At 40.2% G+C, this 25,517-nt stretch overlaps 1 protein-coding gene across 5 annotated transcripts in view; it reads left to right on the top strand.

The window, feature by feature from the left end:
• Positions 1–24,778, top strand: part of fn1 (fibronectin 1) — a 45,709-nt gene extending 20,931 nt beyond the window's left edge. The window contains exons 14-45 of one of the 5 annotated variants that reach the window (XM_012970495.3): positions 2,069–2,245; positions 2,572–2,700; positions 2,901–2,990; positions 3,284–3,478; positions 4,657–4,929; positions 5,107–5,373; positions 6,231–6,325; positions 6,904–7,072; positions 7,396–7,482; positions 7,745–7,936; positions 9,357–9,629; positions 10,558–10,740; positions 11,388–11,477; positions 13,129–13,398; positions 13,490–13,606; positions 13,895–14,059; positions 14,256–14,411; positions 14,525–14,638; positions 15,894–16,163; positions 16,758–16,945; positions 17,055–17,142; positions 17,945–18,121; positions 18,219–18,308; positions 18,463–18,642; positions 18,825–18,914; positions 21,023–21,153; positions 21,318–21,456; positions 21,672–21,839; positions 22,148–22,273; positions 22,509–22,615; positions 23,675–23,776; positions 23,972–24,778. In XM_012970495.3, coding sequence (XP_012825949.1) covers positions 2,069–2,245; positions 2,572–2,700; positions 2,901–2,990; positions 3,284–3,478; positions 4,657–4,929; positions 5,107–5,373; positions 6,231–6,325; positions 6,904–7,072; positions 7,396–7,482; positions 7,745–7,936; positions 9,357–9,629; positions 10,558–10,740; positions 11,388–11,477; positions 13,129–13,398; positions 13,490–13,606; positions 13,895–14,059; positions 14,256–14,411; positions 14,525–14,638; positions 15,894–16,163; positions 16,758–16,945; positions 17,055–17,142; positions 17,945–18,121; positions 18,219–18,308; positions 18,463–18,642; positions 18,825–18,914; positions 21,023–21,153; positions 21,318–21,456; positions 21,672–21,839; positions 22,148–22,273; positions 22,509–22,615; positions 23,675–23,776; positions 23,972–24,046 — 4,973 coding nt within the window. In that variant the 3' untranslated portion in view covers positions 24,047–24,778. 5 annotated transcript variants of the gene reach the window in all.
• The last annotated feature ends 739 nt before the right edge of the window (positions 24,779–25,517 follow it).

Raw genomic sequence — 25,517 nt, 5'->3', positions numbered from 1 at the left:
TGTAAAAGGGCACAAATTAATTAAATTTGCTTGCCAATAAAAAATACTAAGATTCGCGGATTAACTATCCTCCAGTAAATTGAGAGTGAGAATGATCCCAGTAGTCTGCCAAGAAAACGGTCACCAGCTGTGTGTCCATCTTAATCTGTTAGGCCCAAGACTACCTAATAAAATAGAACTGATTTCAGTCAGGGATATTGGGAAATGTGTTCATATGATCTTCAAATAAGCCTTCTAAGTTCTCAAAGTATTGCAGAGAAATGCTATAAATGTTACTGGTTGTGCCAATGGCGCTGACAAAGATCAGCTTTGCAAGTTGCGTAGTTAAGTTGGGTTAAAAAAAAGCCCAAAGTCCATCATGTTCAGTCCTTCCAAGCAAACCCCAACACACACTGACCTATCTATAGTCTAGATAACTGCAGATTAAAGAGAAAAGTTACATAACAATGTTCACCATGTACAAAGGTGCACAAAGGTTATTTCTGGCTGGCGGGTACACGCACACTATTTTGTTTTCAGTAGTTTTGCTGTTTGGTCTCAGCATCTGTTTCCGTTAATTGTTTGGTTTTGTATGGTCAAATTCAAATGGGGGCTTTATGTCTAAATGATATTATCTGGTTCAACAATAACAGACACATCTTGCATTAAATCTATTTTGTCCCTTCTGTGTGCAGTACTATATTGTAATGCACTGTAAAGCTGAAAATACATGGTGAGTTCAACCTTTCCACATGATTAGTTCTTAGTGCTTGTTTTGGCTAAGGTGAAAGCCAGATTTAGACAGACACCCTGGAATCTTAAGGTGGCCATACACGTACCAATATTTTCATACTTTGTTTCGTGTTATAATCGATAAATGGTATGGCAGGAGATGAAGCAACCGATATTGGTAAAGATGGATATTGGAAAAGATGGATATTGGTTGTTTTATCGATCAGGCTGCTTGGAAAATTTTGATCATGCGCCACTGAAGGTCGGTCGAGCACTGGCAAATGTTTAGTACTGAATCATCAGAGGTGGGATTCTTTAGTTTCTACCTGCATATCTGATGGTTCATCTCTGAACAGTGGTGTAGGCTACAAACAAACCATTGGTCGCTGGAAAGATCATAATTGTAAAGTGTATGGCCACCATTATCCCAAAGGCACTGTCCAAGTCTTGAGGGGAGCTAATCTTTGAGATACTCTAAAGGTGGCCATACACAGGCAGGCTTAAGCTGCCGGTGGAAGTACTTTAGACAAATTTGGCAGCATATTTGCCCATGCATGGTGCCCCTCGACTACCTCCCCGATTGATACCTGGCTGAAAAATTTGCCAGGTGTTGATCAGGCAGGTTTGATTTTCCCATTGGATTGGGGACCACATTAGCTCATTAATGTGGTCCTAAGTCTGACCACCTATGCCTGCCGTTGTAATTTGATTGTTTGGCCTAGGGCCAAGCAATAAAATTAGCCCAATATTGCCCACCTTATCAAGAGAAGATCTCAACGTGTATGGCCACCTATGGTGAATTCTCTTGTGTGTTTTTTCTTTCTTTTTTTTTTTGCTGACTGAGAACCCCTTAGACTGCCGTGTGCAGCTTCCATTATCTGTATGGATGTGCTGACTTTTGTGTATTCTCTGTATTTCCCATTAAAGATATATACTGAAACCTGCGTTCAGAGAGCCTTTTGGTCTAATGTCAGCAACTGATTTTGGTTGTTTACTTTCTCATTGTTTTATTTTCTTTTTTTTCTTTTTAGAATAAATGCACTCATGGATGAAAAATAAAGTAAAAACCACTACATATACCTATTTTCATCCACTAGTAATTATCAGTAGGATGTGACCCTGATGACAATCCCTAGTGAACTGAAATGCATGTATGTAGTGTTTCTTGGGAAAAGTGTTTTTTTTTTTTTTTGTTTTTTCTTTTGTACATATAATTTTTATTTTTAGTTGGTGAATGCATTTATTCCAAAAAAATCTTTTGAGTTGCACCCAGACATTGCCTAGTGGATTTCCAGCATCTAGATTATTTCTAACATATCTAATTTTTTTTTATTTTTATTTATTTTATTTATTTTAGGTCAAACTGAGACAGGAGAAACTACCCCACTTCCACCATTGGTGGCCACATCTGAGTCTGTAACAGAAATTACTGCTAGCAGTTTTCTGGTATCCTGGGTCTCTGCATCTGACACAGTGTCTGGCTTCCGTGTTGAATATGAGCTGAGTGAGGATGGAGATGAGAAACGCTACCTAGGTGAGTATGCTTGTTCTATCTAATTTCTTTGTTCTGAATCAAACTGCAGCTTTTTAGTGTGAAACTATATACCCAGTTATAAGATGGCTATTGTGAATATTCAAAATAAAAATAATATCTCTGTCTAGTTAATCTGGTGCAGACTTACCCAGTAGTAAAGATTGAGCACTAGTGTGTATGTAAAAACTGTTTAGGAATAGCAATATAGTCTTGCTAATTTCCCAGCGCAAAATGCCATATTTAGCCCTTTAACGCAGTTAATTAATTTAGTGTATTGTGATCTGATATATTCAATTTTTGTGTTTTTTTTTTTTTTTTCTTAAAAGAACTTCCAAACACTGCCACTTCAGTCAGTATCCCAGACCTCCTCCCAGGCCGTAGATACAATGTGAATGTGTATCAGATAACTGAAGAGGGTGAAAAGAGCCTCATCCTATCAACTACTCAGACAACTGGTATGTCTAGTAGAGAAATAAATATTTTTGGTTGACTGTCTTTAATACTGTAGATGCTAAGAAAAACAATTCCTGCATTTGTTTTTCTTTTTACTCTGCTTTTTGTATAAAGTACTGCATACTGTATATAGTCTATGCATAAGGGGATAAAATGTCCTGAACAGTTATTATTTAAACTTTTCGTTTGTTTTTGTATGTAGCACCTGATGCACCCCCCGACCATAATGTGGAAAATGTTGATGACACCTCCATCCTGATCAAATGGACCAAACCTCAAGCTCCCGTCACAGGTACAAACTCCTTTCCTGAGACCAAAGGATGTAATTTGCCAAGGTACCAAGACTTTAGGTCCTCTGACTCCATGCAGTGCTACCACTATGGTCTCCTATTTTTATTGGGCGCTGGACACTCCAGGCTGCTTTGCAACCTAAGCATAAAGAATATTAAAAAAATAAGCTCTACCAATCTGCACATTTTTTCATTGGTTCAAAACAATAAATGGTTTGCATTGATTAGTGATTCATTTTTAAAGTGTCATATTCACCTATTAATCACTAAAATATCCTTCATATGCTGTTTTCAGGATACAGGGTTGTATACAGTCCATCTGTAGAAGGCAGCAGCACAGAGTTAAACCTCCCAAGTACTGCAACTTCAGTGAGCCTGACTGAGCTGCTCCCAGGAATTGAATACAATATTACAATCTATGCAGTGGAAGACAGTTTAGAAAGTGTTCCCATCTTTATTCAGCAAGGGACAACTGGAACTCCACAGACAGGTAATGCCTGACATGTTTGAATGCCAAATAGCACTGCCTTGATTAAGTATAAACCATTTTTTTTCTTTCTTGCTTAGTCAAGTGACGGTACCAAAGGGGATAAAAATGTACCTGAAATACCCATGAAATGCTGAGAAAGAGTAGTATGTAGGGAATGCATTAAAGTGATACTCGGTGTAGACTGAGTGTGATAAAATTCATGTGGTCTGATTTCAGATCCTACTACTAAAATAAATTGCCAACATTCCCATGGGTGGCAAGGGCTTACACCAAAGTTTGGCTATTAAAACGTGCAGTGGGCAATCACTGCATGCAATTGTATCAAGAGTTCAGTGTGATGTGCAGAGCAAAGATAAGGGGAAAAAGTTGATATGGGGGGTATAGTTGATTTATGTGCTAGTTTACTGCTCACTTGGTTTTGGGGATTCCTATTATATATGAGGGGTAAAGGTGTTACTTGGGAATAAAAAAAAAGTAAAGCTTAATCTGCAAGAAAATTGCTGAAGACATTGGATGTTTTGTAACTTTGATAAAGCTCAAACATTTAATATATCTAACTTTTTTTTTTTATAAAATCTGAATACATTTTCTTAAGGATTTACTGTTCCACTGAATCTAGAAATAATGAGACTTGAGTGGATTTGTTTAAATCTTGTGCTTTTAATTCCTGGAAATAAGTGTGCTTCAAAAAGGCTGTATTTGCTTTTTTGGAATCTTGGTACCCTTAAATAAAGGCTTGTTGCGCTTGGCTGCCTGTCCTTTCCTCCAACAAGTCTTGCATCCCTGTAGGTGTTTGTGGTGGTGTAAAAATCCCAGACCTATATTTGTAATTCTGTGGCCTAATTTTAAAGTTCTGGGAGTAATCTAAGGTATGCTTTTATTAGCCAGTGGAGAAGCAGAAGAGAAGGAGGGTTTGTTGCAACCATGGGCCAGTTTTACAAATTAAAAGGGAACAAGTTTCTTTTAGGACCAGGTTTGACCCCTGTCAGGAAGGGTGTGCGGTCCTTGGCCAATATTAAACTGCGTACATGGGCAGATCTAACAACATAATTGCTGAAGTGTACTCTTGCACCAGTCTGAATTTAGATTTGAGCAGTCTACTATAAGTTAGTAAATATAAGCACAGAAGACTAAGTACATACTAATTGTGTTGGGGTTTTTTTTTCTATTTTTTTCAGTTATAGTACCATCTCCCACTGACTTACAATTAGTGGAAGTTACCGATATAAAAATTACCATCATGTGGAACCCCCCACAAAGTGAGGTTTCTGGATACCGAGTTGTTGTGAAACCTGTAAGTCCCTCTGACCGTGATGTGCAGAATCTCCCCGTGAGCAGGAACACTTTTGCCGAGGTGGTTAACTTGCACCCTGGCAGGACCTATACCTTTGAGGTGTATGCAGTTAATCGTGGACAAGAGAGTGAACCCCTGGCTGGAGACTTCACTACCAGTAAGTCATCTTCAGTCTCAGCTGCCTGCAGAGATGATCCAAGTGCCCATTGTGTCTTTAATTTTTTGTGTCAAATATTTTCCAGAAAGTAGCTGGCTGTGCCCAATCGTTTATGCCGTGCACGTGTCCACAGCCCTGTCCAATGGTGTTGACTAAAATCTTTGTTTTTGCATCCAGAACTCGATGCTCCATCAGACTTGCAGTTTACAGATGTAACTGACTCTACAGTTGTTATTATCTGGAGACCACCCCAAGCCAAAATTGGTCGTTACCTGCTGTCTGTAGGTCAAACCCGGGGAGGCCAGCCGAGCCAATTTCACATTAACCCCTCTGCCACAAACCACAAGCTGGAGAGTCTCTCCCCAGGCACAGAGTACACCATTTCACTTGTTGCCCTCAAAGGCAATCAGCAAAGTGCTAGCACTACTGGTGTCTTTTCAACATGTAAGTTGTGAAAAAGGTATTGTTTTTAAGGAATTTACTAAATGTGTAATTTTTGTTTTTAACTGAATTTCATTCTCAATTGGATAACTGGATCTGTATAAATTGTTGCCCTCATTTATTCAGTGGTAAAAGTCATGTGACTAAGGGTTTGGGTTTGTTTTGCTGAGCAGTATAAATTTGCAGGGATCCCAAACCAAATCCTGGATTCAATGCATCCCTTTCATGTCAAGAAAACATTTTCCTGAAGAGTATGGAATATAACTCATAAGTTTATAGTAGAAATTTTACTACAGTGGCAATGAAACAAATTGGTCTTGTAGAATTTAACAGTGAATTGGTTAGCAGTCCGAATAGATTTAGCTCTTCCTGTCAGTGAATGGGTTAAATATAACAGTATTCCAGGAATGTTTCACAGCCTCCCTTTAGCTTTGAAGTGTGTCCTTCTGTGGCATAAGCAGGCACATATGGCCTTTTTCAAAATTATATTTGATAATTTGTACTCTTCAAGATGTGGAGTGTATGTTTTCATCCATACTTCAATATATTTTAAATGGCACAGTGGGTTTAAATTCTGCAAGCTCTGTTGGACATGAAAAGCCTGGAGGAATATTGTTAGCTGCGGGTGCCTAACCACTTCAAGCGATTTTCTGGATGTAGGCTCAGGCAACTTCCAGGGATAATTTTTTTCAGTACAGACATAAATAAGCCGAAGAATTCCCTTGACTGAAAATGGAGTTAATATAAAATCGCCTCTCCACCATATAATCTTATTTAACTTTTTCTACCACATGCCAATAAAAATTCCTTGCACTATATAGTGGCTCATTATTTTGCTTTTATGTCTGTTTTTTGTCTAGTGGAACCTGTGGGATCAATTCCACCTTACAACACTGAAGTCACAGAGACTACCATAGTGGTAACTTGGACCCCTGTGCCCAGAATCGGGTTTAAGGTAGGTGATACATTTTTCTGTCAAAGTTATGAATTTACTCTACTGCCCATTGTATCACAGGCGATCCTTGAGACAAGATGGCAGTGCAGCAGTAGTTTTAGAACCCTGGGAAGGTGCATTTTTAGAAAAGAGGAGCACTGCTGAGCTTGTATGGTGTCCTGGCTGAAATCGGACTCCTTTGGTCAGATAGGGTAAAATGATGGTGTAGTTTGTGCCGTATTTAGCTTCATCTATATGATCAAAACCTCCAGTGCAAAAGCACAGACCTCGTTTATTTTATGAACTGTTTATACAACATATTAAAAAAACCTCTTACCAGTACAGCATCTGCAATTTTGCAAACTGCAAGTTAAAGCCTTATAAAACCATGCATGGGTTTTTCTTAGACAGATTCACCCTAAGACTGTAATAAATATTCAGTATTTTTCCTTCTATATCATGCTTTCTCCTGCAGATGTGTGGTGAGTATCTGTTTTCCGATCTAACCCCCCTCCTTATTTTATTGTAGAGGACCCTTTTTGTAGTATTGCTACAATAAAGATATATTGCTTCCTTATTGCCTTCTCTTTCGTCTGTAGCTGGATGTTCGACCCAGCCAAGGTGGGGAGGCACCTCGGGAAGTCATATCCGAGTCTGGCAGCATTGTGATCTCTGGCCTAACCCCTGGAGTCGAATATATGTACAGCATATCTGTTCTTAAGGATGGCGTTGAGAGGGACATTCCCATCACCAAGACTGTTGTCACACGTAAGTTAAATGCATACTAAACTTAGTTGAAGGCAGCTTCTAGGCCTCTTTATCACAGTCTTTTTAGATTTAGAAACAAATTAAAGTATTTTGTTTTCCCATCCTTTTATTACTTCTGTGGCAGCACAGTTATTTGCTCTTGCCTTTCATTGTTTTAACTTTTCTGTTTATAATTAACAGAAGACAAAAAAGCATCTTGCCTTAAATAAAAAAAGACAAAACAAATCAAATATAATCAGTTTGGATCTAGAGGTTTAGGTAACAGAACATTTACAATGGACTGGTTTCAGATCGCTAATTATTATTATTTTTTAACTTTGCAGCTGTCGCTCCTCCAACCAACTTGCGCCTCCAACCAAGCAGAGATTCTGCTACACTTACTGTTTACTGGGACAGTAGCATTTCACCAGGTAAACTAAGCCTCCAAATATTCAGAATAAAAATCACATGTCCACCACGTTTATTGGAATTCCTGGAACCCCTTGAATATTCATTTGCTATAAATTTTGCCTGGTTGTCAGCATTGTATAATAGGTTATGTTCAGTGTGATATGGCTAGGTTAGATAATTTCAGTGGGACAGTTAATGTAAGGTGTTTGACCCCCACCCCTCCCCACCACCAGTGCACTTGCCATTAAATAATGCTGACCTGTTGTGTTGCCCTCCTTCCAGGAATCACTGGATACAGAATTACCACTGCACCCACTCCAATGCAGGTTGGCAATTCCCTGGAAGAGGAGGTTGGTCCAACTCAGACATACTGCCTCTTTGAGAACCTGAGCCCTGGTGTAGAGTACAATGTCAGCGTGTATGCAGTAAAAGGGGAAGAGGAGAGTTCACCTCTCTCCCAGATCTTTCTTCAAGGTAACTTCATAATATACAAACCAGAGAGACCTTGTTTGTATGTTTTTATAGTATTGCATTGGTATTGATGGGTCTAGCACTGCAGCTTTCCAACCCCATTTTTTTTAATGGCTTTATATAACTGCTTTGTATAATGGCTTTTGCTTGCTTTTGCCATAGTGCCTTGTTGATTTGCAGCTATATGCTGTCTGGACATGTATTTTCAGTGCATACCTATAAATCTGCTTACAAATCAGTCTGTATGTGCAGAATGACCTTACAAATCAGTCTCCTTCACTGAATGAGAATAGTAGACTAATTCCCTGTTAAAGGGTGAGTTGTCTGCTTGAAACATTTACATTCTGCACACTTCAGGACTGACATTTGCCATTGTGTGTCTGGAAAACTTGAATGTTAAAATTGCAGAATAATTTATATTTTGGCTCAATTTAATCCTTCAGTTGTACAGCTGGCTTTGCAGTGTTGAAAAGTTTGCGTGTAACAAAGAGTCTAATAAGCATTAATGCTTTGACTTACACACTCATGCATTCATGCTTTGACAGCACACTCTCAATAGATGGTTGTGTCTCACTAAGCCATCTTGTGTCCTTTTTCTAAAATATGTCTTCTAAAGAAGACAGGAGAAATGTATTTTCTGTAATGCTCTATCTGCAGTGCTTTCAGTCATGTGACAACTGCATCTTAAACAATGTAATGTGGCCACTAGAGTATATACTTTGTAAAAAGCACATTGTCTAAGCATATTTAACACGTGATCTTTTAAAGGGTAAGCCCACTTGGGATAAAACATTGGCCTGTATTCTCTAGCCCCACAAGGTATCTCCCACAGGATAAGCAAATCTAGTACCTCCCCAGCAGTAAGACAGAACTGCAATTATCTTCATGGGCATTTACTTGAATCTTGGAGCTGACGAACAAATTCAGGCTTTCCTACTTGTAAAAATGTTTTCCTGGAGCAACTCCTATAGTGGGCAAAGCTCCTTCAAACAGCTTTACATAATAGAAATCAACACAGATCTTTGTCATGTTCGGTCCTCCCATCCCCTTCTTAAGAATAAAAAGGACCACCCGCTAACAGGAAATGCAGACAGTGAAAGCTTGGGTAAGTAGGGGGACAGAGTGGATCACTTACCTAGCAGGAGGTTTCTGCTGAAGGCTAGAGAATATGGCCAACTTTTAGTGGATTTAACCTTTAAGCAGACAGTCAAGCAGATCACTTCAAAGCCTTGTGCAGTGAAAACATCAATTCCATTAATTTAATTTTTACTTAATCTTGACACACTGAACATTAAAAAATGCTTTTGATCCTTGATCCATGTTGCTTTCTGTAATTGTATGAATGAATCTTAACTGACCTGCTTTGCCTCCCCCCTTTTCTGCCTCCACACTTTCTGCTTTTTCCCTGCATCCCCTATGCCAGAGATACCCCAACTGACTGACCTAAAGTATGACGATGTAACTGACACAAGCATTGACCTGAGGTGGACGCCCCTTAATTCCTCCACCATTATCGGCTACCGAATCACGGTGGTTGCGGCGGGAGAATCCGTCCCTATCTACGAGGAATTTGTGGGCCCCACAGATGGGTATTACAAAGTTTCAGGATTGGAACCCGGCATTGACTATGAGATCAGCGTGATAACACTTATTAGCGGCGGAGAGAGCGCCCCGACCACAATCGTACAGCACACGGGTGATTGTAAAATGCTGACTATTTTGCAAGGGGTGGGCACTGTTGCATGAGCTTACCAGATTAATTGATGATGGAGTCTTTTGTACAGGCCTATGACGTGGCACCCAATTTGCCCTCTGTTTGCAGATTTCTTAGCACATTTGTTGGCATTATGTTTGTAGACTATTTATTAATAATTAAATGCACTTCTGGCCACAAAAGTCTTGGATGGAGAATAAAGTAATCTAGTTTTAAAAACCTTAAAACATATATTTTAATATCATCTAAGCCTTCAATACTAGGAATATAATTTCTTAAAATTCCATCCAGAGTTCTTTCTCTTGTTTGTGTTTTGTTTATTTGCAGCTTAAAGTCCAGATTTACTTTCAGTTAAAAAAAATATATAATGCTGGTGGTGCATGGGAGATTGTGCACCCTCCTTAGTTCATGGAACAGTGGGTGGTTATTGTTGCATGAAGGTCTTTTCAGACTTTGTGTGGGTTACACGGTAGCTCTATGTGGTTTGGAATTTTCTGCCCAAATATGGATGTTTTTTATATTGCATGTTATTTTAGTTTGTAATAGTCTGACAACTGCCTCATACACCCTACAGAATTTCATTTAACTCGGTTGTATTAAATTGAGAACTGAAAATCAGTTGGTCATGCTAGTCAATTGCAGATACAAATCGATTTTTGTGCTCTGTGATTAGACTTGATTGGACCAGAATACACAGGATAAAATGGATCCAACCAGTGAGACCAAGTGTCCTGGATGAACAATGATTGTCACCAAACTGCTGGAAAATCTGTAGAGTGCATGAATGCTTTGTAGCGTATAATATGTGCATGCACGTTTTGACCATGAAGAACTGGCTCCGATCCATCCACATATTGCCTTTTAAAGTTCAAATTTCATTGGTGCTAATCTTTTTATTTTAAAATTATAGCTGTTCCACCTCCAACTAATTTGCGCTTCACCAATGTTGGCCCTGACACCATGCGCGTCACCTGGTCACCTCCAACTTCTATCGAACTATCAAGTTTCCTGGTACGATATTCTCCCGTGAAGAAGCCAGATGATGTGACAGAACTCTCCCTCTCTCCATCTACCAACATGGTGGTTTTATCAAGTAAGAACCCAACTAGAAGGCCAGTGGAGAAATATATTTGCAATCTTCTGCTTAGGCTGTTGAGATTAGCGCCTTCCAGTGCTTAAAGGAGAAGGAAAGATAAAAACTAAGTAAACTTCATCAGAAAGGTCTATGTAAATACAGCCATAAGCACTCCTAGAAACGCTGCAATGAGTCCTCTATCAAAAGAAACACAGGATTTCTTCTTCTTTTGTGTACACATGTTCTTCGGTATCTTCCTTCTCTCAGAAAAATCCTTTAGGGCTCGGCACAAGTCTGCGCAGCTCTCTCCTCTCTCCCTCTCCCCCTCCCTTAACCAACAGCCAGAGCTGCAGCATGGAAGATACTGAGAATAAGCTAAAATGGCAGGTACTATCTAAACAAACAGAGGGAGCTTCTAGGGCTGTTTACTCAGGTATGGTAAAGCCTTCTGCAGAATAAATGTATTGTTCTAGCTTGCACTATTGTGGTAGATCTATTGGCAGTAAAATGCCAAAATGTCTTTCCTTCTCCTTTAAATTGCCATGGCAAAATATAGAATGTTTGGTTGGCGTTACACGAAGTGCAATAATAAAAGCCACGCAGGCTTTTTTTTAAATCCTTCATTGCTCAGTAATTAACCTCCTGTAATTTACTTATTTTTTCAGACTTGCTTCCCTTCACCGAATATTTAGTCAGCGTTCATTCTGTTTATGAGGAGCGAGAGAGTAGTGCCCTCAATGGTGTAGCTAAGACTTGTAAGTAACACTTTTCTGTGTTTGTTTTTGTTTCTTGTTTTGTTCAGTTGGAGGACAAATCTAATGCTGTTATTTTTCAAGTTTCATCTTGTTTCAAAAACAGTCATTTCCAGTGTAGCAGAGCAAATAAGAGCTTATTTAGGTGTCTGTAAAGGAGTTGGTAGTTTAGTTTAGGTGTCTCATGTCTCATTTTAAAGGACCCCACAGACCCCAGAAAATGGGTGTGTGGACTTCCTAACAGTGAATTATTTATGTGCAGGATGCCATGTATGTTCTACTTTGGGGCTCCTGCGCCCAGGGCCGCCATCAGAAATCATGGGGCCCCTCACAACAAAATTTTCTGGGCCCCACCCACCCAAGCCCCCAATGGCCCCTCCCATCAATACAAGGGACACACAGGCATTGGTAGCGAGGGCCCACTAAAACCTTGGTAGCCAGGGCCCCCCTAAAACATTTGTGGCCAAAGATTACTTTTGCATTAGTGCCAGTGCCACTAAAACATTGCTAGCCTGCCCAGGGCCCCCTAAAACATTGGCGGTCCTCCCCCAGTGTCCCCATACAATGGCCGCTCTCCGCTGCTTCTTGCCGCTCCCCCCCACCACCCCACAGAATCCTCCTGCTTCTTCCAGGGTCCCCCAAGCATCCTGCTGCTTCCTTCAGGGGCCCCCCCAAGCATCCTCCACCTTCCCCCAGGGCCCCCCCAAGCATCCTCCACCTTCCCCCAGGGCCCCCCCAAGCATCTTCCACCTTCCCCCAGGGCCCCCCCAAGCATCTTCCACCTTCCCCCCAGGGCCCCCCCCAAACATCCTCCACCTTCCCCCAGGGCTCCCCCAAGCATCCTCCACCTTCCCCCAGGGCCCCCCCAAGCATCTTCCACCTTCCCCCAGGGCCCCCCCAAGCATCTTCCACCTTACCCCAGGCCCCCTCCAAACATCCTCCACCTTCCCCCAGGCCCCCCCCAAACATCCTCCACCTTCCCCAGGCCCCCCCCCCAAACATCCTACACCTTCCCCCAGGCCCCCCCAAGAATCCTCCAGTCCTCTTCCCCCCCCCCCCCCCCCACTGCCAGCATCCTCCGGCTCCTACTCCCCTGCGACAGTTGTCCAGGGCCCGGGCGTTTAAAGGGGGCCCGGCCGGGCTCTGTTACTGTTATTGCTGGTATCCGCTGTGATGTCCCGAACTCGCCGCTACATGTGCGCTTTTATAGGGTTGCGCCCCGTGCGTGTGACGTCAGTACGCACAGGGCGCAACCTTATAAAAGCGCACACGCAGCAGGGAGTTCGGGACATCACAGCGGATACCAGCAATAACAGTAACCGAGCCCGGCCGGGCCCCCTTTACACGCCCGGGCCCGGGACAACTGTCCCCCCTGTGCCCCCCTGATGGCGGCCCTGCCTGCGCCCAATGTTCCCTCTAATTACTAATTACTATGTGCGCAAATAAATTCTTTGGGCACACATTTTAAACTTGTGTGCGCATTTTTAAAAACAGTGTGGTCCTCACAAAGAATTTTGTATCTATTCTGACCTGAACACAATTTGTTGTGTGCAATGGCACAGCTTAGAGCGAACATGTGCCATGTGCCTGTCCCATATAAGTAACCAGAGTATGTATTCATTCAATACTGTTTTTTTTTTTTTTCCCCAAATAGACTTGGACTCTCCAACTGGCATTGACTTTTCTGAAATTACTCCCAATTCATTTACTGTGCACTGGATTGCTCCACGTGCCCCTATCACTGGCTACAGAATTCGGTACCAGTTAGAAAGTGGAGCTGGGCGACCCAAGGAGGAGCGGGTACCTCCATCCCGGAACTCTATTACCCTTACCCACCTCATTCCAGGTTCAGAATACATTGTCAGTATCATTGCATTCAATGGTCAACAGGAGAGTTTGCCACTTTCTGGACAGCAAGCCACTGGTAAATTATTTTTGAGCTGAAAGTAACCTTCTCTTCATAACCATTTGAGAATGTTCTTCCTCTGTTAATAACCTTTCTTTCTGTCACATAGTATCTGATGTCCCAACTGATTTGGAAGTGACCTCCTCCTCTCCTAACACACTCACCATCTCTTGGGAAGCACCTTCAGTGAATGTACGTTACTACAGGATCACCCATTCCCAGACAGGTAAGGCAGGAACTTATTGTTACTATTGCTACGCACTAATTAGCTTGCATTTTTCAATCAAGACTGAAACTTGATCAATTTGGTATAAAATGCACGTATATCTTCATGTGGTGTTTAACAATTTAATTCGGCAGGTAATAGGATTTCTTTATAAAATAACTCTAATATAAGGTAGCCTCTCCTTGTATTCAATTTGTTAATAGGCAGTCGGACTTGGGGACGGTCAGAGGCACGGACTATTTATGCATTCTATAATTTACATTTTTTTTTTCTTCAATTCCCTTGTAGGAGGTCATGGTCCAGAGAAGGAGTTTACAGTTCCAGGAACATCCAACACTGCAACCATCAGAGGGTTAAATCCAGGAGTAAGCTACACCATCACTGTTTATGCAGTGACTGGGCGAGGGGATAGTCCTGCCTCTAGCAAACCACTTACCATTGTTCACATGACAGGTAAAATTACTGCCTTATCAAATGTCTTTTTATTTTAGGCATAATTAAATGTCAACATGAAGCTGTTTGTTTGTGCCACCAGTAAATTAATCCAGTTGTTTTTGGCACCCAGGGAATAGAGGGACCCTATTCTGGCTTTCCTCAATCAACAAAATGACAAAAGCACTCACTGCTGTTTCTTTCTAAATATTTGCAGATGTTGACCAACCAACTGACATGGCTGTCACAGATATCCAGGATCACAGCATTCATGTCAAATGGTCTCCTCCTCCAGGCCCAGTCACTGGTTACAGGGTCACTAGTGTCCCAAAAAGTGGCCAAGGAGAAACCTTTTCCCAGGTCGTTTCTCCAGGTACTTTTCCTGAATACATTTAATCTTCATTTCGTAAGAAAACTTGACTCCATTTTCATATGTTTTCATCTGTCCCTTTGCCAGTATTGGTTCATTATGTTGTTCTCCCATAGATCAAACTGAAGTGACGATTGTGGGCCTGCAACCAGCTGTGGAGTATGTGGTGAGCATATACTCACAAGGTGAAAATGGCGAGAGCGAGCCTCTGGTTGAAACTGCAGTTACAAGTATGTTAGAATATGTTTATTCATACCATTAATACTAAATACTTCACTTCAATTTTTTGATCCAGGATACTCAAGTGGCTGTCATCTACAAAATGTTTATTATAGATGGACCCTTTTTTTTTCATCTTTAATATTTGGCCCTGGCCAAATCTAGGAAAGCTGCAACTCCAGCTGCTGACTCCCTGCTTTCTAGCTTAATTAATCTGTGGTGTCCAACACATGCAGTAAGCCAATCAATATGCTCTTCTAGTTAAGATTGCAATATTCCATTGCAGTAGTTCTTTAATTTCTCTGGCTCTCTGTGCTTCCCGTGTAATGCTTCTTTCAGTGTTTTTATCTCTTAAAAACTAAATTTTGAAGCTTTGAATTTTGAAGGTCAGCTATACATATTTCCAGTGGTTGTGCTTGGCCCATGGGGCTTGCAAATATAATGTTATAATAGGTCACTAAAATTTGAGACAACTTAGGAAACTGCGCCAGACCCCTGATGGAGTTTTGTAGGGAGATTATACCACAATGGTAGGCCTGTGGGCATTAATATAGACATTAGCCAACCAGCTTAGAAAGAAACTGTTTAGTCAAGACTACAATTGTAAACTGTGTGCTTAATAGCAGACAGGGAAAACAAAACAAGTGTAATGTATATAAATTAACCCTTTTTCATTAGGGAAATACATAGGCATTATTTTAAATGCTTGTATAGTGGCTCTGTAAGAAGGCTGACCTCACAAGCTGCCAATCATACCTTTTTGTGTATAAAATGTAGTTTATATATCAAGGTGTGCTTTGGCCTCCATATTAATGCTGATTCAATTCAGCCACATTAAGCAACAAGTTTTTTTTTTTTTTAAAACCTAATGGGGAGATATTAGCTAGTGCCTACTGAATTTCCTGTTAAAACAGGAAGTATTGGAACTACAGATTTCCATTAACGTATGTGAATCAGTGTTTAAGTATTTGAGCAGAAACTGTCACCTCTTAGTCTTATCTTTCTTGTTAACAAATTCTAATCTATGCCCCTAGTGTAAATCTTATTTTCCATCTGATACCAATCTATATTTACAAAAATGCATATTTACCATTAATTGGGTTGCAAGGGGTTTACATCTTTGCTTTTAAATGCTGCTTTTGCTTATCATAGATTGTGGGCTATTATTGGACTGCTTGAGCTGTACAAATGTAACTTGGGGCTAACATTTTTTTTCTCTTGCCAATAACTGCTACTAACTGCCTTCCTGGTTAATTTGCCTGACAGACATTGACCATCCCAAAGGACTGACATTCACTGATGTGGGTGTTGATTCCATTAGACTGGCTTGGGAGGTCCCAGATGGGCAGGTCACCCGCTACAGGGTTACCTACTCAAGTCCTGAGGAGGGAGTAAAAGAGTTGTTCCCAGCTCCAGAAGGGGATGATGACACAGCAGAATTGCACGGTCTGAGGCCGGGCACAGAATACACTGTGAGCATCGTGGCATTGCACGATGACATGGAGAGCAAGCCGATGATTGGAATCCAGAGCACAGGTATCTTGGCCACATGGCAAGGTCATGGTTGGAAGACCTATGTGGCCCTTCTAGTGTCAGTGTGTAGGGTGCATGCCCAAGTACACCCCTCACTCGAGTTGTTGTTGTTCACTCCTCCATGTCTGTTATTAACGTGCATTTCTCTGAAGTCTAGTGATAACCAACAAGGCCAAGCTTCACTTCAGAACCTGGCAAAAGTTTATTGGCAGGCAAAGTTTTCTAATCTTGGTTGAGCTGTTCAAGTCTGTACCTGCAGCTATTTCACCGTTTGATTTGTAAATGTCAGCGACCTTCCTAGTTATTACGAACTATGTCTGTGTGCATCTACACATGGTATGTTTTGTCTCTGGAGATGAACAACCTTAAGTGCTAGGAAATAGTATATATTTTAAATGTAAACTATTCTAAATTTAATCTGGTGCCTGGTAATACTTTGCTTATCTGAAGGATTGGCCTAACTCTGCCTGTTGAACATATTAGACTGAATCCTGTCGTACTGCATGTTTTGTTATGCATGCTTATGTTGCCTGCAGTTTGCACAAAATGATTTCCTGTTGGTCATAATTCTCTGTACCCATTGTCTGTGTATTCCAGCAATTCCAGCACCAACAAATCTTCAGTTCTCTCAAGTGACACCAAGTGGCTTCTCTCTTAGCTGGCATGCACCCACTATCCATCTCAGTGGGTACCTTGTACGTGTCAACCCTAAAGAGAAAACTGGGCCTATGAAGGAAGTTAGACTTTCACCTGGTGTGACTGCTACAACTGTAACTGGTCTGATGGTGAGTAGTAGGGCTAACCTATTTATACAAATTTATACATTTTTATTTTTGGTTATACTTTTATTTACAGTATTCAATAAATGAGAACTCCATCATTCTCCTTTAACAGGTGGCCACAAAATATGAAGTTAATGTGTATGCTCTTAAGGATACCCTGACAAGTCAGCCACTGCAGGGTTTAATCTCTACACTTGATAGTAAGTATTTACTTTCAGTGAAGGCAATGGTTCCTAAGGTGTTTCAAGCGTTCATTTCAAGGAGAAGCCTTGAAATGGGGGGGGGGGGGGGGGGGTTATTTAGTGGGATATGACTACAAGCTAAATAAATAAGAAGTGCATTATGCCATATGTTTCTAAACATAGCAACCATTAATGTTTATTATCATATTGCAGCTATAATAATATCTGAATGCTGTGAATACCTGAAGTGGCTTTCAATATTCCAACTAGAATTAGACCATTAATAGTTAATATGTCAGTGAAGATTTTTATTCATCCAGGTCACTTTATACAGAATCTAGTGAAACTAAGTCTAAAGCAACTGAACTTTCTAAATGTTTTTTTTTGTTTTTGAAAATGTTTTATCACTCATCCAAGTGGCTTCTTCAGTTTAAAGGAGAAGGAAAGTCATTTTGGCATTTACTGACAATAGATTTACCACATCAGTGCCACCTAGAGCACACTATTTATTCTGCAGAAAGCTTTACCATACCTGAGTAAAGAGCCCTAGAAGCTCCCTCCGTTTGTTTAAGATAGCAGCTGCTATTTTAGCTTGGTCTTAGGAACTTCCTGCTGCAGCTCTAGCTGATGGTAGCTCAGATCACACATTCTGAAGCGAGGGGGAAGCTTACTTAGTTTTACCTTTCCTTCTCTTTTAACTGAGTGGTAGGGAATGTATTGCCCTTTCTCAGTTGAACTGAAGTAGCCACTGGGATGACTGGTGAAACCTTTTCAAGAGCCTCATTTATTTATTATTCATGATTCAATTGTCAATTCTTAGATGTAAGTCCACCTCGAAGACCTCGTGTTCAAGATGTGACCGAGACCACAGTTACACTGTCCTGGCGCACTAAAACAGAGACCATCACTGGCTTCCAGATTGATGCTATACCTGCCGGAGGTCAGAATCCCATCAGGAGAACAGTTGATGCAGATCTCCGTTCTTTTACTATCACAGGTAAAGAAGAATTTCTGATTTATAAGGTGGATGGCGCGTTATCTTTGGGATCTTTGCTCCATGTGGTTTTAACTTGGTTTTATTTTTCATCTTCTAGGTCTGCAGCCTGGCACAGACTACAAGATCTATCTGTACACCCTAAATGACAATGCTCGTAGCTCTCCTGTGATTGTTGATGTCACCACAGGTACGTAATGTTATAATTGACATTTACATTTGCCAGCAGCCAGATTCCTATTGCCAGAATCTAATGAGGCACTCTCCATAGACTTTTTAAAGTTTAAATTTGTAGATCACTTGTTACTGCTTATAAGAAAACCTTGTTGTATCTGTGTTTTCAGCTGTGGACTCTCCATCCAACCTGCGTTTCCTGACCACAACTAGCAACTCCCTGCTGTTCACTTGGCAGCCACCTCGTGCTCGCATCACTGGCTATATCATTCGTTATGAGAAAGCTGGAGGGCTACTGAAAGAGCACCTCCCACGCCTCCAAGCAGGAACCACAGAGTCTACCATTACCAGTGAGTGGCTGCCACTTTTGAATGTTAAGAAATTATTGAATCTGTTGAAGTCAGGTTTCAATTTTTGTGTGTTGTAGATACGCCAGTAAGTTTTAGTGCTTGCCTTGTATCGGTGTATGTCCTTGCTTTTTTACACAATGGTTCAGATCTTAAAACTACTAATTCTGCCTTTATTTTCACAGACCTGGAGCCAGGCACAGAATATATTGTCTATATTATTGCTGTGAGAAACAATCAGAAGAGTGAGCCTCTTGTGGGACGTAAGAGAACAGGTATGAGCAAATATTCAGTCTTTTTAGCATAAGAAACAGAGAGTTTTGTAATACCCTCCTGGCACTGCACATCCCAAATACCCCAAATAGCATGATACAAACCCATTTTGCCAAAAGTTTAGTAGGCTCCCTTGGCCTTCATGAAGAATTATGAATGCTTTTGTATGCAAGAAGGAGCAACTTGTAAACGATAATGCTTCTATCTTCTACCCAGATTTTCTTAATGTGATATTGATTTTAAACCAAATGAAGCAGGAATTACAGGCTGTTTTTCAGTCATATTGATTCTATTCACTGTGCATTTTCCTTAAGGCCTAATTCACAGTGGTGGTTGTAGCTAGTGGGATCCTAATGATCACAAAATAATTGATCTGGCTGTCCTTGCAAGCTAATGCTTTTCTGTTGTGATGTCCATGTACGCAATATGATCTGGCTGTGAGTGTTTGAAACTTAGATGGAAAGCTCTGCATTCAGCTTTGAACTGACTGAACAGTCAGAAAAGAACACAATCTATATAATGAAAAATGTTTTTCCTCCAAAAAAGTTATCAAACCATATTAAATGGACTTAAAAATGGACTTCTAAATTTAACAGTCAATTGAGTTGAATGCAATTTTTCCAGACAGTTGCAGTAGAATTTCAACTTTTTAGCTTAGTGTAATTCATGCTCTAACATATTAAAGGGTAAATATATCCTATTTATGATTTTCTTTTTTAAAGACAGAGTAAAGTATGAAGGCATCTTTTGTTCACCAAAAATTCTAGTGTAATAATCAACAAAACTCACCTTCATGTGTCTTGTTCTATATATTAGAGGCAATCGATAAAGTTACCTAATGCCAGTAAATCAGATATACAGGTCACAAACTCTATGCTGAGAGAAATTATGGCCTCATAATTTACTGTGTATTTAAAGGCAAGTAAAGCAATGATGAACGGAACTGGATTGTGGGTATATTTTCCCTTATCAGTGCTGTTGCTCTATAAATGTAATTGGTTAGATGCCTGATCAAGAATGATTTGCTGGAATATATTGATCTCTAACTTGGGTAATCATGGGATGCCACTTGATGCTCGGCAGTAAGCAGATATCTGCAATAGTAGGTACGGTTGCAACCATGTTGTTCATGGTTTCTATGCTTGATACTTGCTCATGTCATCATACATTTGTAGAGTTTGATATGAGCCGTAAGGGATTAATTATACTGAAAGTAATGTGGGTGCAAATGGCACCAGTTCTGCAACCAAAAGCAACAAATCAAAAATGACATTTGGTCAGTATGCTACAAGTTAGAAAATGAATCTGATTGGTTGCTATGATTAACTGCATGTTAGTACCTGTGTTAGTAAATTAGCCCTTTGGCCTTTTTTTAATGCCTAAAAGTAAATTGTCATCTTTAAAATATTGTAAATGTTTTGGAGGAGCCATTGTATTGGTATAAACTGACCATGTCTTTCGATAACTAAACTAAGAAAAAAAACGGGTCTGTCTTTAAGGAGCTTTCTTACAACTACCACAAAACCTTGACATACCAATAGATAATACCAAGATTGTTCTCTGCAAAGCCTCTGTTCCTTAAAGACACTTACGTTGGCTTCCTTAAAAAGTGTTTCTAGTGGCAGATTCCAGTTTTATACTGATTTTAGTAGGCAGTTAGATCAACTTCTTTACCTACTGTTGACAAATCTGCAATGATTGTTGCAGCTGCTGGGTTTCACTAATGCTTTGCTTCTATCGCTTCTAACACTTCTTCAACCAGACGAACTGCCTCGCCTGGTTACACTTCCACACCCGGGCAAAGGCCCTGAAATCCTTGATGTTCCCACTGATGAAGAGAACACACCCCACATCACACAAATCAAGTTGGACAATGGTAATGGTATCCAACTGCCAGGCTCTAATGGACAGCAGCCCAGTTCTGGCAATGAAGGGCAGCTTATAGAAGAACATGGTTTCAGAAGTCCCCTTGCACCCACTACTGCTGTGCCAGTGAGGCCAGGGAAATTCACCCCTGGGCACTACCCACAGGAGAGGGTTGATATTGAGCTAGACACAGAGTTCCCTGTGCAGCGTGGAGATCTTGATGGTCCTTACCCTCATGGCTTAGGACCACAGCTAAATGATTCTGGCGTCCAAGAAGTGGCATCCCATACTACCATTTCATGGAGACCTGAGCTGGAAACCACTGAATATATCATCTCTTGCCATCCTATTGAACATGATGAGGCCCCATTGCAGGTAAGAGACAACTAAACTTAATGACTCTTGTTTCTTCAATGGCAAGTTTCAAATCCAGACTTTGCACTGCAAGTCTGTTAGTTTTAAGGTCATACCTTTTTTAAGCTTATTTTATCTTGTAATTTTCTATATAAGATCTAAAATCTCTTGCATATCTGCTGCAGTTTAGGGTCCCTGGAACCTCCTCTAGTGCCACATTAAATGGTCTGACTCAAGGAGCCACTTATAACATCATTGTGGAAGCGCAGAAGGGGTCTGATAAACATAAGGTCTTCGAGAAGCGTGTAACTGTTGGCAGTCCTGGTTAGTATTAAGGAAATCTGTTTGTATGCCCCAAAACCACCTGTTTATCTTGAGAGCTCTGAAATCAAAGCTGTTTATTTGAAGGCATTTGTATGAAAATGAACAGCTGCTGCTTATAACTTGCTGTGGTAGCTAAAAAGCTTTCTGTATTCAGTCAGTAGTGGAACACCCTAAATGCCAGAAAGAAATGTTAATGTTGGTCTAATTTCCCCTAGGTTCCCCTGAGGGGGTTTTACAGCCAGCTGAGGACACCTGTTATGACACATTCAATGGAGCACACTATTCTGTGGGACAGGAATGGGAACGCATGTCAGAATCTGGATTCAGGCTCTGGTGCAAGTGCCTGGGCTATGGAAGTGGACACTTCAGATGTGACTCCTCCAGTCAGTGTTAATCCATTTATATTATCCCCATAATCATACATATTGTTTCTGCAGTTTTCTCTTTAATCAACGCTTAATACTTTGCACTGCATTATGTTCTCATCTTTTACTATTTATTGATCTTTGATACATGCCTTGTTTTTATCATCTTGCTCAATATACACCCCTTGATGATTTAGTCAATGGCTTAACTGTCTAGATATTGGGGGTAAAAAGTGGTGAATGGGATTTTTCTCTGAGGAAGAAATTGCTATAAAAAAATGGACCCCTAACTTTCCATTAAATGGCACACTGGATTTCTCTTGCAGAATGGTGCCATGATAATGGTGTCAATCACAGGGTCGGGGAGAAATGGGACCGACGAGGAGAGAATGGTCAGATGATGAGTTGTACTTGTCTTGGCAATGGAAAAGGAGAATTTAAGTGTGAACCTCGTAAGTTAAAAAGTCCATCAACATCAGTGTTATAAAGATGAATGTTAACTGGTACCATTTGTCAAAAGACAGGGATGGTATGGTGCTGTAATGGGGGGATAAAGAGAAAGTACTGCTAATATTAGAGCTCAAAATGTCTATAGACACGCTGGAGACACACATGCTTACAGAATGCCAAGAACCTGCAGAACATCTCTAACAGTGCTCTCTCCTCCCCTCTCTCCTTTCTTGCCAGATGAAGCCACGTGCTATGATGAAGGGAAGATGTACAATGTTGGAGAGCAGTGGCAGAAGGAATATTTAGGGGCAATCTGTTCATGCACATGCTATGGAGGACAGCAAGTAAGTCACCTAAAGTAAACTCTAAATTGAACATAAGTAAGGCTGCAACATCTCCTTAATCACTTTGATTTCCGTCTCCTCCTGTAACCCACTCGGCCCCCTCCCTCAGGAATTTGCTTTGGCTGTTGGCTTGTGGGCATGCTCAGTTGTTCTAAGCTCAGATTACTAAACATGCCCCCCCAGTCTAGCAGCCAGTGAAGAGATGGCATTGCTGGTTCCCATAGAAACTCAGCTCTAGCTGTCTGCTTCCATTTTTTTTCTCCTGAGCTCAGCTTTACCTACAGTGCTCAAACAAACCAGAACTTTTATCAGAGACAGTTGTGCCTGTGTGAGCCTGTATTCTTGATGAAATGTATGCTGAATAAGGGTCTGTGTGTGTGTATGCTGTTTGCAGATTTAAATGTATCAGAGGAAAAATGGCCACCGGGTGAAAGCTGCTATTTGCTTTAGGAAAATATGATGGTGCTGGCAAGCGGAAGGGATATATGCAGTACAAATAATGCCATTTGGGTGGGGGAGGCGTGCCCAACTGATATATATTGTAGGCAAATGTAGGATTTATATGTCCTTTAAGTCTTTTCCTTTACTATCCTGTTCTGTTACTGCAGAATGAAAAATCAAGGTCTTTAAATCCAAAAACCAAGTATTCTTACAGGGATACTATTGCTTAATATTATATAACCCTACTTTCCTACTCCTTATTAAAATACAAAACAAAGTATTAAAACCTTTTGAATAACTTGAATAAAAAAAAAGTCTTAAAACCTTATCTGCAGTAAACGCTCTTCATGTGAAACACTAGCACAGCGTGTAAACCAGCGACTATGCAGAAAAGCTGATTTGCACTGCTATAATATGACTGATGCAATTTTTGTAAGCCTTTTATGACACAAGTGTCTGTAGATAATTGCTGTAGTGCTGGGTGGTATATGTTGAAGCTTCCTGTACTGTATGAAAGCCTTATCCATATGTTGATTATTTAACTGTGTAGAAACCAAAAATGCTGTATTGTGGTATTGTTTCTCAGTGTAGTAAGTTGCATCTGTTTCTGTTCCCTAGGGGTGGAGATGTGACAATTGCCGCAGACCAGGTGCTGTTCTTCCCGATGGCACTGCTGGGCATACAGTCTCTCAGTTTGCCCAGAGATACCAACAGAACTATGTAAGTGGCATACAGTAATAACTTTGTTTTGCATATTTGGGTACTGGTCAAACTGGCTGCATAGAAGATATTTATCTCTAAGCCTCAGCCAAGGCTAAAACTAGGTTCTAACAGAAAGCATTGTTACTTCCAAAGCTATGACTGAGTTTATTTTGAAGCAAGTATCTGTTCTTACTTTTCTTTCTCTGTACACAGAATTTGAACTGCCCCATTGAGTGCTACCTTCCCCTCCAAGCAGATATACAGCATTCGGAACAGACCCAGAAGTGAGGGACATCACAATACAGTTATGGCACCACACGAGTGCACAGGGAGTTCAGTTGAAGGGCAACTTTTGGGGGATAAAGTGCCTTTACTAACTGACTAAACATACAAAATACTTCAACCTTCACTGGAAGTATTTGATGCCATTCAGTATTCAGTGATTGTAATTTTTATGTTAACTTTGCTTTTAATTAGATTTGGGAAATGGTCCTTTTTTAAATAAAATAGGTGCTTTTATTAGTGCCTTGTTTTTTTGTTTTTTTTTGTTTAAAACAAAATTGGATTAGAAATTAAATCTGTAAAAAAAGGGCACCACTTGTGGCTGGGCGAATGTGTAATAGTTAATTCAATGCCGGCTGAGCTGGCATCAGTGGACTTCAAATTCCAGGCAAAAGTCAAAGGGACCATTCTGTTCTTTTATATTCCTGAAGTGGTGCTAGACTTGCTGCTTCTGACACGATTTACCATATGCACAATCGTAATTCCTTTTCCGCACAATCCTTACTAATGCCCGACCTTCCTCTACCTTCAGTGTTATTTATCAATGTCTGCTTCTTCATATGATTCCTTCTATTTTACTACAGAAAAGTGATTCTAAAGTCTTTCAAAGTGATGGCAGTTGAATTTGATGTAATTATGGTTGGTGATTTTATTTTATTTTTTTTATACTGTATGTGCCAAAGCTTTTACTACTGTGGAAAGATAATCATTCTTTTAATAAAAAGACCTTGAAAAATATGGATTTGTGTCGTCATTTATTTATCGGTAGCAAAAAAACATTTTCATTCAAAGAGGAAATAATCATAAAAGTCCAATTCTAATATGTTATGGAATCTTTATATTTTTTTTTAAGTTTCAGAATACCTTTAAGGAAAAGTAAACCTGGTTTTACCAACTGGCCTGACAGGAGAAAAAAAAAAATCTTCTCTTCTAAGCAGAGCAACATCAGACAATGTTCCTTTCCTCTTCTATTATAATATTCTCCTGTCAGGCCAGTTAGCAGAACTGACCAGCAGGTGGTGCTACTGGTTCAGTTTAATTGTACTGGCAGTGTTAGAACTGTTAATATCTTAAGTGTATATTGCCAAAGTGCTCATCACTTTAGGTTGCAGAGCTTTTCTGGGATTTCCTTTTTTTTGTGTGTGAAATGAAAACTTTAATAGACAGTTTGATCAATCACTGCAAATTCTATTAAATCAGTTTGTCTGGCCTATAAAATGAAAAAAAAAAAATGTATAATTTTATTTTTTAATTGTATTAAATCACATTGAAGGCTATAGGCACCTGTGATCATTTTTCCTGTTAATTATAAAAATACTAATTGGTAACTTAGTAAATAAGTTTCCTGAAGGATATATCTGATTAATTTCAATTCAGATTGATTTAGTTCTGAATCAACCACATTTTACAAAATTAGTAGATTTCTTTTATAAATCCAAAGATGCAATCAGCCTCGGGCAGGGCTATATTATGGTCT

This window comes from Xenopus tropicalis, chromosome 9 (assembly GCF_000004195.4).
Source record: "Xenopus tropicalis strain Nigerian chromosome 9, UCB_Xtro_10.0, whole genome shotgun sequence".
NCBI lineage: Eukaryota > Metazoa > Chordata > Amphibia > Anura > Pipidae > Xenopus > Xenopus tropicalis.
The sequence above is the reverse complement of the archived record's forward strand: the minus strand, read 5'-3'. Positions and strand labels throughout refer to the sequence as shown.